The 15,069-nt window shown below is 44.2% G+C and overlaps 2 protein-coding genes across 9 annotated transcripts in view; both read right to left on the bottom strand.

Moving 5' to 3' along the window:
- The window catches only part of OTOA (otoancorin), a 74,116-nt gene extending 69,772 nt beyond the window's left edge, over positions 1-4,344 (bottom strand). For 3 of the 6 annotated variants that reach the window (XM_075899476.1, XM_075899477.1, XM_075899481.1), the window contains exons 1-5: positions 3,697-4,344; positions 1,361-1,472; positions 717-745; positions 596-626; positions 477-504 (exon numbers count right to left, since the gene is read on the bottom strand). In XM_075899476.1, coding sequence (XP_075755591.1) covers positions 477-504; positions 596-626; positions 717-745; positions 1,361-1,472; positions 3,697-3,786 — 290 coding nt within the window. In that variant the 5' untranslated portion in view covers positions 3,787-4,344. Of the gene's footprint in view, positions 1-476; positions 505-595; positions 627-716; positions 746-1,360; positions 1,473-3,399; positions 3,576-3,696 lie in introns of those variants that run through there. The other 3 variants (XM_075899478.1, XM_075899480.1, XM_075899479.1) reach the window with 3 other exon arrangements.
- Positions 4,345-13,331: 8,987 nt separating this feature from the next.
- Positions 13,332-15,069, bottom strand: part of METTL9 (methyltransferase 9, His-X-His N1(pi)-histidine) — a 49,764-nt gene continuing 48,026 nt past the window's right edge. For all 3 annotated transcript variants that reach the window (XM_014580763.3, XM_006112804.4, XM_075899483.1), the window contains exon 5: positions 13,332-14,064. In XM_014580763.3, coding sequence (XP_014436249.2) covers positions 13,859-14,064 — 206 coding nt within the window. In that variant the 3' untranslated portion in view covers positions 13,332-13,858. The remainder of the gene's footprint in view (positions 14,065-15,069) is intronic.

Genomic DNA, 15,069 nt, shown 5'->3' with positions numbered 1-15,069 from the left:
ACACACCCCCAGACAGTCTCCTAGGATAGGGTTGTTTTAACTAACTGTGCTTGTGTACCTAAAATTCGCAGGGTGTGCCAACTGAACCATAACAGCACTTTGATTGGATAAAGAGGGAGCACATGGCTCTCACAGTCATTGCATGAAGTCAGCATGCACCTCCACTTCATATGTCTTTGCTTTACATGCATGTCACGTTAGTAACGCCGGTAATAAAAAACAATATGGACAGAAACCAGAATCTGGTAACCCTGCACATGGGCAATAGTAAAGAAAAATGTCTCGTGGGTCACACATTGAACCATGATGGGCCACATGTGGCCCGCAGGTTGCTCACCACTGGTACATATACTGTAGATAATACGTTAATGTTAGTGAATACTAACTATACATCCTTTGATTACACTTTTTATCCATAATGTTCTATTCTCTTGCATACACATATACTATCTATGGTACAGGATGTCATACATTACCCCTGAAAATTGAGTATATCAAGGAAAGCTAAACAAGAAAATAAAAAAAAAGAATTAATATGTTGTATGATATTTGAAAATGTTTTCAACACATAGGTAGGGACAGATTTACACATTACCATCCAGATATTTTCCAGCTATTACTTCCTCCTGATGGGTATAAACAACAAATACATGTAATAACACATTTTTAGATTTTATTACAGAAGTCTGGAATATAGATAAAATAAAAATACTGACCGCAGCTTTTTGTAATAATGGAGGCAAATCTGTAAGAGATTATCCCATTATTAAAACCTGATTGACCAGCCTTTTAAAATAAAAAAGTCTAAACATAAAATATATTCATCATAAATAAGCTAATGTAAAGTAGGGATGTGAATGGTTAATTGGTTACATTTTCTGTGGTGGGCCCAGTCTGGCTGGAGCTGCATGGTGCAAACAGAGCCATTCCAGCCTCGCTGCAGCAGGCCCAGCCCAGTCGTGGGCAGGAATGCCCCAGCCCGGCTGGAGAAGATGCTTTCCGTGGCATGGGGGCCGCTCCAGCCCAGCCACAGAGGGCTGGGGTGAGAGGGCACACCCATTTACGCAGTTAACGGTTTAAGTATAACATTTAACCAGTTAACCGATTAAATAGGATTTTACAGCTTTGATCAAATGTACCTGGTGTAGGTGTACAGTGCTAATAAAAGTCACTCAAAGAAAGGTCCTTGCTTTTAAACAAAACTTTTATCTACAACCTTAGCCAAATTCTCTGCTGGCATAACTCAACAGAGAAACTGATCCCATATTTCTCAGATGTACTGTACTGAATGTATTTTACTACATATAGCATTTTCAATAGACAAAATATTCTAGTCCCTACATAAGATTTCTAATCTTACCTTTATCAGACTTCTGACCACTTGCAGTTTTTGCATGATTCATTAATATCAATAAGAAACATATCTTCAGATTTATATACATTTCTTCTTTTTGAGTCCAAAGATATTTGGACTGCAAAAGAAAATAAAAAGTCAATGTCGAATGGCAATACTTGTCCTAAAGTTTCAACTATAAATTAAAAATGGATCTGAGATGCAATATTCAGAGTGAGAGCCTAATTTTTCTGAGATTCAGGAGTGTTTGGACCAAGGAATTTAGATTAGACTTCTCTCTAATATCATAAAATAAATAATAGCAATAAAAATAAAATTAAAATACCCACAAATTTGATATGTGCACTGTCATACTTCCCTTGTATTAGGCAGTCCTTTTAATTTTACTCTGGTAATATTCTAAATAAATTCCACCTAAAAGATTAACCCAGTTTAGTCAAGGTAATATGCAACTCTCTTTGAAATTTTGTAACTCTGAAACACTGATAATAAAATTAACAGTGAACCAAAATTTTGGATCATGGAAGATTTCAAACATTTGATTTTGAAAAGCCACCACCCCAATAGTCCTATTCATTCGACACAGACTAAAAAGCTCTGTGCACTTCTCATTCAGCTATCACATTCAGAGCTCTATGGGACATCTGTCGCATTCAAATATATCCAGTTTCCCAGACAATGAACTTTCTTGTGTTAGTTTCTGCATTTGCCCTAATAATTTTGCAGTAAGGTTTATAGAATTACACTGTACAGTTTAACATATTATTCCATCACCATTCTCAATCTTGATTTAGTCCTTCAAACTAACTTGATCTGATGTGTGTATGATTTTGTTTAAATTAAAACATGTTCAATAAACCTATCAGGGATGAAGTGTTTAGGAGGGTGAGCTAAACTGGGCAACTAACAGTTGCATGAGAAAACACTGCCAATAAATAGCCTTATTTAACCACAGTTTTTATTGGTTTGCTAACCACTGAATACATCAAACAAAAATCAGGCAAAAAGAGTTAATCTTATAAGTACCTTTAAAAAATTTTATGCCTATGCCATTCCCCCTTCCAAGGGGTGAGATGCAGAATGTGTTTTGTATTTAGATAATTCTTTTCATGATTTTTTTACAGGGCACTACCATAATTTGTATTTGCCTTTTTAATTCCAAACAGCAGTGTTTCGAAATTCCTGACTTTTTATCACTATGTTAGTTGATGCAAACTGCACCCTAACTGAAGTCTGCTTGCTTGTCTTAGGTCAGTGTTATCTCAGACAGCTAGTCTCAATACCCGCAGGTAAGACTACTTACTGATACAGAAACCCAATCCATTTCATCCAAATTATCCCAACCAGTGGCTCTGAAACTTTCCAGTCTACCATACCCCTTTCAGGAATCTGATTTGTCTTGCCTGCCCCCAAGTTTCACCTCACTTCAAAACTACTTGTTTACAAAATCAGACATAAACAGATAGCAGTGTCACAGCACATTATTACTGAAAAAAAATGTTTCCTTTCTCACTTTTACAATATAACTATAAATCAATTGGGAATGTCTATATTGTACTTACATTTCAGTGCATATACCTAGAGCAGTAGAAACAAGTTATTGTCTGTATGACATTTTAGTTTGCACTGACTTGGTGAGTGCTTTTCATGTCGCTTGATGTAAAACTAAGTAAATATCTAGAGGGGATGATGGACTTTCTTGGAAGAACTTTGGGAAATCCCAGGAGTAAATCAACCCCTAGCTGAGACTCACAGATCCCAAAGGTTTAACAATCTTTGCAAACTATTTACCAACTACTATCTAGGGATGACCACAGGCATTTACACATTGCATGGCAACACCCCGCAGGGGAAGGACGGAATTGAAGAAACACCTGGCTTAGCTGACTTACCTTACAGCGGATGATTATTAATTGTTATTAAGCAAGGCAGACTAGTTACTGAACTACAATTCAGTCACAACCCCCGCCTGAACAGAACCACCTGGACCCAATCTGCGCATGTTGCCATGTGCAAAGATCGCCCCCCCCCGAAGGTTTCCCCACCTTCCGAGCCAGAGGATCCCAGGAGCACTGGGCGGCCAGAGGGGTCTATCCCCACCGACGCCAGCCCAGGTACAGCAGGATCGTCCCGCTTCGCGCCTTCCCACAGCTACGCCAGCTCCGGCGGCCCCTCTCCTCTGTCAGGGGCGCCTGTGGGAGGCGGGAGGAGCGGGGGCGGGAAAGTAGGACGACAGAAGGGCGCAGAGCCGGGGAAGAACAGGAGGGGGCGGGGGAGTTGGCGCTGCTGGGTCTCTCACGGGCCACAAGTGCCCCTTGGGCAGGGCCGGCCGTGGGGCTCACCTCAGGCGGGCTCCCCTCCCGCGGGGCAGGCAGGAGGCGGCCCCCTGGGGATGGAGCGTTTTTCTTGTTCTCCTTTGCTCTCAACACCATTCAGTAAATTTGAACGCGGACCCAAATCGGAGAGGGGGCCAGGATGCTGATCTATTTACGGTGCCTTTTGTCCCAAGCGATCCCAGAGCCAGCGTAAAAGTCACCCCCTCCAAATGACACATTAAGGGCTGCATTTTCCCATCATTCATATACACAAAAGAAGCTGGCTAGTTCTAACTTGACTAGTCTGCACACCCCACCGTGTACACCGCCCCTTTTCTCCACAGCTGCTCTACCTTTCTGCCAAAATGTAAAGAGCGACTGCTGAAGTGAGAATTATTACTATTAAGATTTAATTACAGTTACGTTCGAAAACATTTACTCTTCCATAGAACAAGTGATTAGGCGTTATGGCTTTATGATGAAACTTTCCAAAGAAGAAACACAACAATGAAACCCAGTTCTTTCAATCTTCCTTCTTAGGGCCTCTTTTCTAGACTTTTAATCGTGTTTGTTGCTCTTCTCTGGACTTTCTCCAATTTGTCCACATCTTTCCTGAAATGCTATGCTGAGAGCTGGAATCTAGTTGAAGTCTATCGGTGCAGAGCAGAGGGAATTAACTTCAAGTAACTAGCTCAGTGGTCACCAACCAGTAGATCGTGATCTACCAGTAGATCTCGGAGGCTCTACGAGTAGCTCTTGAGCCCTCTCTGAACTGCGCACCTGCGCAGTACATTTACATTAGATTTCCTCGTTTGAGGAGCAGCTACTCACCGAGCAACAGCACAGGTGAGTAGCTGAGAGGAATGGTGGGAATTTTTTTTTAAAGTAGCAGTATAAGGATTGGAGATAGCAAGTGATGGAGAAGAGGAGAATAGAGAGGGCGGGGCTTCAAGGAAGGTGCGGGGCAGTAGATCTTGGCTTGGTCTGTCATTTAAAAAGTGATCTTGGGTGTGTAAAGGTTGGAGACCACTGAACTAGCTCCTGCCTATGACTCTCTGCTCTGGGCACTGGAGGAAGGCTTCCTGCTCTGCCCTAGGCACCAGGAAAATCTCTTAGATCCTATTGGAAAATGGCCAATGGGAGTTCAGAGATTTTGCTGAAAGGTGGGAGCAGTGATGAAGCCTCCATCTCCCCTAGGCACCTGGAGCAGAGAGCTATACGGTGCAGTCAGCCATGTTGAGCAGCCAGGGACTGTGGTAGGCAGGTAGCAGGGCCGCTGACTGGGAGGTGACTAGATAAGTGCCTCCTGGCCAGCCCCTCCCTCACCTCAGCTCCTTGGCCCAGGCCACCACCCACTTCCTCTGCACCCTCCTCCACCAGGTCACAACTCCCTCCCAGCCCTTGCACCCTGCCAACACTCCTCTCCCCAGGCTAGAATCTTCTCCTCTCTCCCCAACCCTGCACCTCAGTGCCCTGACCCAGGTTATCACCAAATCCTCTGCATCTCTCTTCCCTCCCTAAGCCAGAAACCTTTCCTGCATTGCACCCAACCCCCTACCCCAGATCACAACCCCCCTCCTCCACCCAAACTTCCTCTGAAACCCCACATCCTCTCCTGCATCCCAGTTCCCTACACCAAGCTCCCTTCTGCATCTAACCTACAGTCCAGAACCCACACCTACTCCACAGAAAAGTACAGCCCTTGACCACTTACCAAAATCTTGGAGTAGCTCCCCTATCAAAAATTATTTCTCACCCCTGCCCTAATAAAGGTTGAACCTCTCTGGTCCTGCACTGTCAGGACCATTCCAGGGAGTTTGCTGGACCAGGGGAGGTCAATGCTCCCCTGCTAGCTGCCCCACTCCCAGGCTCAGGCTCCTGCTCACTGCAGCCAGGGGTTCCCCCTGCTGGGGCGCTACCCAGATGCCACCAGCCCTGCTTGGATGTCCTGCTTCCGCTTGGGATTCCACAGAGCTCCCTGGCCAAGTCTCACCTGTTGCCACCGTGGCTTCTCCGGCCGGGACCACCAGGCCACCCCAGCCCCACTCCCACCGGAGATTCCAGGGATTCCCTGGCTGGGGCTCCCATGCTGCCTAGCCCTGTTGATATAGGGGGTTTCCCAGCCCCAGCTGGCCCCAATAGCACTGGGGAATTCCCTGGCTAGGGCCCTGGCCCACTGTTGCTGGGGGTTTGCTACTTGGCCTGGCTGACACCAGGGGTTCCATGGCCAGGATCGAGCTCCCCATTCACCACCTGGTCCTGCTAATGCTGGTGATTCTCCAGCCAGTGTAGGGCTCCTTATCCTCTCTTGGCCCTGCTGATGCCAGGAGCTCCCGGCCTGGAGCTTCCCAGCCGCCACCTGGCGCAGCCACTGCTGCCCCAGACAGGGCTCTCCAGCCCTCAAACATAAGAATTGCCATACTGGGTCAGACCAATGATCCATCTAACCCAGTATCCTGACTGCCAACCGTGGCCAATACCAGATGTCCCAGAGGGAGGGAACACAATGGGTAATCCTCACATGATCCCTCTCCTGTCACCCATATCCAGACAATCAGAGGCTAGGGACACCATTCCTATACATCCTGGCTAATAGCCATTGATAGACCTAACCTCCATAAATCTATCTAACTCTTTTTTGAACCCTGTTAAAGTCTTAGCCTTCACCATATCCTCTGGCAAGAAGTTCCAGCCTTACTGAAGTCTAATATACCACATCTACTGCTTCCTCCCCATCCATAAGGCTTGTTACCCTGTTAAAGAAAGCTATCAGGTTGGTTTGACACAATTTGTACTTGACAAATCCATGTTGGTCCTTCCTTATCACCTTTTGTCTTCTAGATCAGGGGTGTGCAACCTTTTTGCATTTGTGACCCTCAAACCCAATAAGAGGGGGTCCAGAAAAATTTTCACTGAGCAACAACAAAAAAAGCATGGCCCTTTTAATTGCCACTCCATTCCTGCCACTCCCCGCACCGTCACCGCGTGTATGGGCGCCGAGCCTGGAAAAGAAAATACCGGCCTTCCCGGATCAAGGCACTGCAAACCCTGGAAGACAGCTACGGATCACCGTGAGTTGCGCACCGCTGTTCTAAGTGTCTGCAAATTGATTCCTTAATTATTTGCTCCTGTGATGGGGCATTCCATATGTTCTATAAAAGTATTCTTACAATATGTATGTCATCACTGAGATATGCGTTATGTAAGATGCTTCATATATCATTGGAAAGGTGATTTACTGAATATAATTATTCCATTTATTTGCATGTATCATTTTTGTAATTCAAACTAGAAATATTGAACTATGTATCTGTAATTGCATATTCACTGCTTTGGGTCATTCCAGCTGATTACATATCAGGGCTATGATGGCCCATTAGCCAGAGACAATGGAGATTAACCTTCAAGTGTGAGAGTCAGCCTGTAAGTATGGAGACATGGATCTTGGAGGAATAGGTTACCATGTCATCTGATACTGGAATCATTCTTAAACTCTGTACTTTTACATGAGAAGCTGAAACTCCAAGCTTATGCAAATCCTTTTTAAAGGTTTGGAAGTGAGCTAATCCTGTTTATCAGTTCTCTCCTGGATGCTCACTTAAAATGACTGCTGAAAACAACGAAGACTGAACTGGGGAAAAGAAACTAGGCCCATGCTGGAAGGATGTCTGGTTTGTGCAGAAGATTATGAGAACAACTTTTAGGGTGAAGTATAACTGCTGAAAATCTCAACAGTTACACACTGCAGGTTCTGCAGTATAAAGCTTAGATAAACTTTATACTGCAGAGCCTGCAGAGAAGAGTCCCCAGGAGCAGGGCTGCCAAGCCCTGCTGACCTGTCTCCCAGGGGGGCAGCTTCCCTACAGCAGGGAAGCTGCCTCCTCTGGAGCTGGGCCAACTGGGGCTACTGGCTCTGCTTCTGGGGAAGAAAGCTTCCATGATGCAGAGAAGCTGCCTTCTTGGGAGCTGTGCGGCCAGTCCCTGCCTGCTCTACTTCCAGGGAAATGGTTTCACTGCCCAGCTGCAGCAAAGCTGCCTCCCCAGGAGCCAGCTTAATGTAGCCAACAGGCATCAGCTTATTGGTTCAATGGTTAGTCGGTTACACTCTAACATCCCTATATGTAACTAGTTCCATTAGTGTATGAGTATTTTAAGCTTAGCTTGTATGTTGTTCTATTATTCTTAGTAATCTACTTTTTTCCATGTACTCTTTTAACCACTTAAATCCTACCTTTTTATACGTAATAAAATTACTTTTGTCTATTAACAAATCCAGTGTAAATTATTGTTACTTGGGGAGGCAAGGAGTGTGTGCATCTCTCTCTTTTATATTGAGAAAAGGCAAATTTCGTGAGCTTATATTGTATGAATCTCTACATCATAAAAGGATTTATCTACGGTTCAGCTCTCCAAGGGGCGGTGTATCCATGTGCTAAGGATTTGTCCCTCTGGCTACATCTAGACTACAGAGACTCAGCCGCAACCAGGAGCGGACGTATTCTTTCGGAAGAGGAGGTTTTTCCAAAATTTTGGAAAAGCCTCTTCCAATAAAAATGTGTAGTCTAGACATAGCCTCACTATATTGTCTTTATTATAAGCAGAGGGGTGTGGGCCTTCCCTGTGTCTGTGCTGTGGCAGACTAGAGAGTCATACTCAGCAAGACAGGATTGCAGAGTGTCAACGCTATTACAGGGCAAGCTTGCTCAGCCAGAACCATTGCTGTGGGTTGGGGGCAAAGGAGACAAGTGTCCTGGGGCCCAGCAATTCAAAAGAACCTGGTCTCCTGGCAGCCACTACTGCAGCAGTGACTGGAGCTCTAGGCCGTTTAAATTGCCACCAGAGCCCCAAGCAGCCCACTCTTGTGTGGTGCTGCAGGGTGGCAGGGAAAGGCTAGCCCCCCAGCCCTGCTCCTTCTGGGAGCACAGAGCTGGCCCACCCTTCCTTTCCTAGAGGCCTGGCAATTCTATCAGCCCCCTGGGCTCAGTGGTGTCTCAGCACGTCAGGTGACTGACCCAAGTGGGTCCTGATCCATCACAGCACAATTATCCATCATACCTGAACTAACATTTTTGTTCAGCTTTAGTATATTTAAGAATTGCGCTTAGTTAGTGAGATGGGACATTAAATTGCCTTATTTGAGAGGTCAAATTTTTCACCAATGCTGCTCTCAAAATTGGGTGTTCAAGAATTGAGATCACTATATTTCTATAAGGGTGCATCTACACCGCACCCTAAACTTGAAATAAGATAAGCAATTTGCGTAGCGGAAATTATGTATCTTATTTCAAAACAGAATCGAAATAACTTATTTTGAAATTTGGCGCATCTATGCAGCACCAAATTTCAAAATGCAGTGAGGAGTCCTGTGGCACCTTATAGACTAACCAAAGTGTTGGAGCATAAGCTTTTGTGGGCAAAATGCATCTGACGAAGTGGGTCTTTGCCCACAAAAGCTTATGCTCCAACACTTCGGTTAGTCTATAAAGTGCCACAGGACTCCTTGCCGCTTTTTGCGGATTCAGACTAACACGGCTACCCCTCTGATAAAATAGCTCACTATTTCGAGACATCCCTTAACCCTCATGGAATGAAAGTTACAGAGATGCTGAAACAGCGCACCTGTTATTTAGAAAAATATTTCAAAATAATGGGCAGTTTGTGTAGATGCGGAGTTGCTATTTCAGGATTCCTCCAGTATCCTGAACTAGTCGCACAATGTAGATGTACACTAACAATTAAATCAATGATCTAGGAAGTGTAAGGCTGCTGCCTCCTTATCCAGCCAGTGAGCTGTGCAATCCTCCACTAGCTCTTTTCATAGCACACAATATATTTTAAATTGCAATTTTTCTAATTTTAAAACAAAACCCCAAAACCTTTACTTAACAGCATTTCAAACAACACTCAGATAATCCTCCTCTGAGGAATTCTGATGTAGCAGTTCTGGTTTCTACCAGCAAAGAAAGCATGGTTCTGAAAAACAGGCAGGTCTGGATTACCATATTCCAGCGAAACTACCAATCAGAGCCAGAAGTCCTATGTATCTTAAAAATAAGAAGTTTCTTTCTGAAAGTTACACAATTAAGGTATGTCTACACTTGCACCCTAGTTTGAACTAGGGATGTAAATACAGGCATTTGAAATAGTCAATGAAGCGGGGATTTAAATATCCCGTGCTTCATTAGCATGATCTCGCCGGCGCGCTAGTTTGAATCACAGCTGATTCAAACCAGGAAGTGCGCGCTGAGATGTATTAGCTCGAACCAAACCCCTTGGTTCAAACTAATGTTACTCCTCATTTTTCAAATGCCTGCATTTGCATCCCTAGTTCAAACTAGGGTGCAAGTGTAGATGTACCCTTAGAGATCAGATTTATTAAAATTAGCATTGAGGTAACATTTCACAGGCACACAACTCAATATGTAGAAATCTGTCTATATGTGAGATTTCAGATGATTAGGAATAATAATGAACAATTTATATAGTCCATTATCCAAACTATTTTCTCTCATATTAATGATATAAGGGCAACATAACCCCAATTCAGCAAATGGGGGATTTCAAATCAAAGGTTTGGAGGTTCTATAGTAGGTGAGATGTGCAGTTAAGATGATCTGTGGACACCATGAACTAGTTTCTATGGACAGATTTTAAAAGGCATTTAGGAATCTAAAAATGCAGAAAGGTGCACTTGGGAGGTAGGTACCAAAATTCTGTATCTTTAGGCACCTCCGTTTCTAACAAAATCTGATCTTAAATCCATTAAAATAGTTTTGTTTTTATTTCAAGCAAAATGTGAAACCTGAGATGGCAAACGTTCAGTGAATCAGTTCTAATGGCTTGAAACTTCAAAGTCTCTCTCCTGTTAAAGTAACTAACTTTGATTTTACCTTAATCTTGTTTATAAATAATCTGAACTACAGAAATCCAAATTAAGGATGTTAACTAGCAGTTAATTGACTAGTTATGTAGTCAATGGAATTTCCATTGACTACTCAACTAGTCGATAGGCACTTCCGCATTCCTCCTTTGAAATGGAGGAATTTGGATCTCCGCGTGCAGCCCAGGGCCAACAGGAAGTCCCACTGGCCCCGGGCTGCACATGGGTGCCAGCTTTGAAATAAACAAGAGACCCGAGCGGGTGCTCTTGGGCATTTCAAGTGGCAGCACAGCATAGAGCCCAGGTTCAGAGTCCCTCGCTGACCCGGGGCTCTATGCTGCACTGCCACTTTGAAATGCCACACGGAGCCGGGTCTGCTGGGGACTCCCCAGCTGTCCACGGGTTCCCTGCGACATTTCCCCAGAACCCAAGGTCAGCTGGGGACCCACAGCCACTTTCAAGTACCCCTTTCCCCTCCCCCTTTGCTGCCTCCATGTTTTTCACTTACCTGTGGGCTTTGGTCACCTGCCCCAGTCAAACCTAGTTTAAAGCCCTCTTCACTGGGGTTAGCCAGTCTGTATCCAAATACTCCCTTCCCCTTCCTCGATAGATGAACCCCAGCTCTGCTTAGCAGTCCTTCTTGGAACAGTATCCTGTGGTTAAGGAAGCCAAAGACCTCCTGGCGACACCATCTTTGTAGCCACGCACTCACCTGCAGGATGCACCTATGAAAGACTGAAGAGAACACCAAATGCACTCCAAACGCCTTCACCCGTACTTCCAGAGCCTGGTAGTCACTCTTGATCCACTCAAGGTCACACCTTACAGCAGGCCTGGGCAAATACTGCCCGTGGGCCACATCTGGCGCGCCAAGCCACCAGATCCAGCCCATGGAGGCAGCAGGGAGCCCCAGGCTCCCCAGCTTGCTTTGCAGCCCTGCACGCCATGTAGAAAAGCGGCTGCGGGGCGCTGTTTCTGTTTTGAAACTGGAGGGCAGGGGAGAAGTTTTAGGAGCTCCCCGCTCCAGCACATTCCTATTGGCCAGTTTCTTATAGAAACCACCCAATGGGCGCTGCTTTTTAGAATAACAGGCAGCTAAGAAGAATCACGTTCCCACTCTTGGACTCAGTTATTCAAGAAGCACATGGCTAGGCAAGCAGGCAGTCTAGTTTGGCAGCTGACAAGTAAGTCTCTTGGCCACAGCCTGCTTCTGGCACCCGTGCCCTTTCCTGCCCCCAACTCTCTGCCCCCCCCACTCAACATACCCAAACCCTCTGTCCCCCTCTTACACCCAGACCCCCTCCAAGATTTGGCACCCCAATCTCCTGCTCCAGATCACAATCCCATCCTACCCTAGGTCACATCCCAAACCCCTGCACTCCAGTCCCCTGCTCTAAGGTCACAACCACCTGCTTCATCCCAACTCCCTCCCATACCCCAGTCTCCCAGTCCCATACCCCAAGCTCCCTTCTGCACCCAACCTCCATTCCAGACCCTGCATCTCCATTAATATGTAAGAGCAGCCCTTGACCACTTTCCAAAATCTTGGCGTGCTCCCCCCCCATCAAAAATTATTACCCAGCCCAGCCTTACCCTTAGTGCCCACATGGATGAGTAGCATGTGGTAGAAGTCAGGGGGCTGGATAATCCTTGACAATGCCTCCATAACGTCGCGGATATGGGCCCTGGCAGGCAGCATACCTCCCAAAATGTCATGTCAGGGTGACAGATGGTGCCCATGTCCCCCTCAGAAGAGAGTCTCCAATCACCACTACCCTATGTTTCCTCCTTGCAGTGGTGGCAGCAGACCTCCCAGCCTTGGGGGTACAAGGCTTCTCCTCTTCTGCCTTAAGGGGTGATTCCTTGTCTCCCATATCCAGAATAGCGTAACAGTTTCCCAGTACCACAGTGGGAGGGTTGGGGGCAGGAGTGGAGCACTGCCTGCTGCCAGAAGTTACCAGCTGCCAGTGTTCCCCCTGAGCCATCTCCTCCTCCACCAGTCAGCAGTCTTTTGTAACAGGATAACTTCCTCAGCCTCAGCTGTCTCCACATGAATATTCGCAAGGAGTTATGTAGCCAGCATGTCAAAGACAGCTACTGAGAAGAGCGTCTATGTAAAAGAAAGTCTGGAACTGATCCCTTCTTGGGCAGATTCAATTAAAGCTTCAGTGAAACTCTGGAAGGGGAAGATTAAACTGCTTAAGTTAAACTAAATGTTTTGATCAAACATGTGGAACATGGAGACCATAATGTTGAAAGGAAGGTAATTATCCTTGCAAACATGCATGTGTATGGATGAGGCACGAGGAGTCCTGTGGCACCTTACAGACTAACACATTTATTGGAGCATAAGCTTTCGCGGGCAAAGACCCACTTCGTCAGATGCATGTGTATGGATGGAGGATCTCAAGTGAAAATTCCTACCTTAGCCTTCCACGGATTGAGCAAATTTTCTCCAAAGGATCCAACTCAAAGAACGGTCATGTATCAACTTGACCCTATCCATCCGTTTAAGGAACAGCTTTCATAAGTCTTGACTAACCCTCATTACTGATGTGCACAAAAGCAGGGAGGATTTAGGAGATTGAGAAGTACATAGAAGAACCCATCCACTAATGATTTTTAAAAAAAATTGATTGCATTAGTCTTCAAAACAATAATTAAATCCCATTAAATGAAACTTAGTTGTATCGCTACAGGGTTCTTTTATCGATACATGTAACAGTTTTTGCAGACAAGCATGGCTACATTTCCATAAATGAACACAAAAATTATTGCAAGGTCATCTCAAAAAAAGTTTATTAGCATGATTAAAAAGATGTGCTGAAGAATGACAGTCAGAGATAAAATAACTTCTTAACATGGAAGAATATCCATTCCAACTCTTTATAGTCGACAATGCTCTGAACTGCAGAGATAGCTTTATTGCCAGTTTTCACTTGATTTCTTAAAGAACAATCCATACTGTATATTGGCTCATGTATCATAATGACTATTGCTTTTGTCTGGTTATGATCCCTACTGCAGGTAAGTATAAAAATATCTTCCATTAATGTTGGATTGCAGACTGCATTGTTGGGCTAAGAGTTGGTAAAAAATCTCAACTGAAGAGTCTGTTTAAAAAAAAACTGTCCTTTTTAAAGATACTACAAAGAAATACATTAGTATTTTGGCATTTAAAATTCTTACATGATATTTATTTAGAATGGCAATCCCAAAATTCCCTCCCATTAAGTAATCATAAATCAGACACCTCTTTCAGAGGCTGCTTCTTGGGTTTGACTTTGAAGACTTCTACTTCATACACGCTTACACCGGCTTGAGGACGAAGACAGCATCATCTAATACATAGTAGTCATTATACATATCACCTTCACATAAGTATGGCAGTCTGGTGAAAGCCTCTATGGCAAAACCAGCTTTTCTGAAAACTTCTGGCAGGCTATTCACCTGTTCTTCCCAAGTCTGCCCCTTGATTTCCAAAATTTCTGAGGGTTTTTCCCACTTGCCACCTACTGAGAAAACAAAATAACAGTATTTAAATTTTTTAAAAGGACCCCTTTCAATGTATGGCAGTGTCTTGAAGAAAGCATTCTATGCTGCTTACATTCCATTCAGGAGTTTATGTTCCACCCCAACACATGATGGGTAAAGCATTTGTAGGTATCTATCTGAAGACCACAACATTCAAAGGTCCTGTTTGAGTTAGAGGGAGTTTCCCCCTCCCCTCCTCCAGCTCATATTTTGTTGAATCCTTTACTAATAGTTCTACATTAAAGCTCATTTGGCCACATAACTATTTGATTCAGAATAGTAAGATCATCTAGTGACACTAAGATTTGGCACATGTCGCTTGAGAAACTAAAATTTTGGCCAACATTAAAATACTCTCTCATTCTTATTGGAGATACTCCGTTCCTGCAGCTGGCATCAGCTAGTTATAATAAATAACGTGAGGAGCTGACAACCAGAATTTGCTATTATTAATAATTATTGAGGAATACTGTGACCATACTACTAGCTAAAAATCCCTGTTTCCTTGTGCCCCAGCCCCCCAAAAAAATCCACCTCAAGAGACTCTGCACCAAACTAGAGAAGAAATCCCTGAGAGTCCCGTTGAACAGTGTCTACTGAACCTCTGTTCATTCAAGGGCCATTTTGGTAACTGAGAAGGGAAGGGTTATTTGTTTAGGATCCTCCCAAAAAGGAAATTAAGTTCCAGATACCTTTATATAATGAAAAATATGTTGTCACTTGTTATAGCCAATGAAATCATCAGAAGCAACTCAACAATATAGTAGTTTTAAAATTAAAAAAAAACCACTTGTCAAAAGAATAGATTTTCACTAGTCCCATCTAACTGAAAAATGTAAATTTCATTACATTTAAATACATACTGCACCTTTAAGAAATGTACTAAACATGTTTAATTCTTGTAAATATATGCAAATAGGAAGTGTCTGAGTGTGAGATGTAGAGAATTGAGTAATTTCTAAAGTTTCCTGATTAGCTTCCTCTTT

The sequence above is a fragment of the Pelodiscus sinensis genome, chromosome 16, assembly GCF_049634645.1.
Source record: "Pelodiscus sinensis isolate JC-2024 chromosome 16, ASM4963464v1, whole genome shotgun sequence".
Lineage (NCBI taxonomy): Eukaryota > Metazoa > Chordata > Testudines > Trionychidae > Pelodiscus > Pelodiscus sinensis.
The sequence above is the reverse complement of the archived record's forward strand: the minus strand, read 5'-3'. Positions and strand labels throughout refer to the sequence as shown.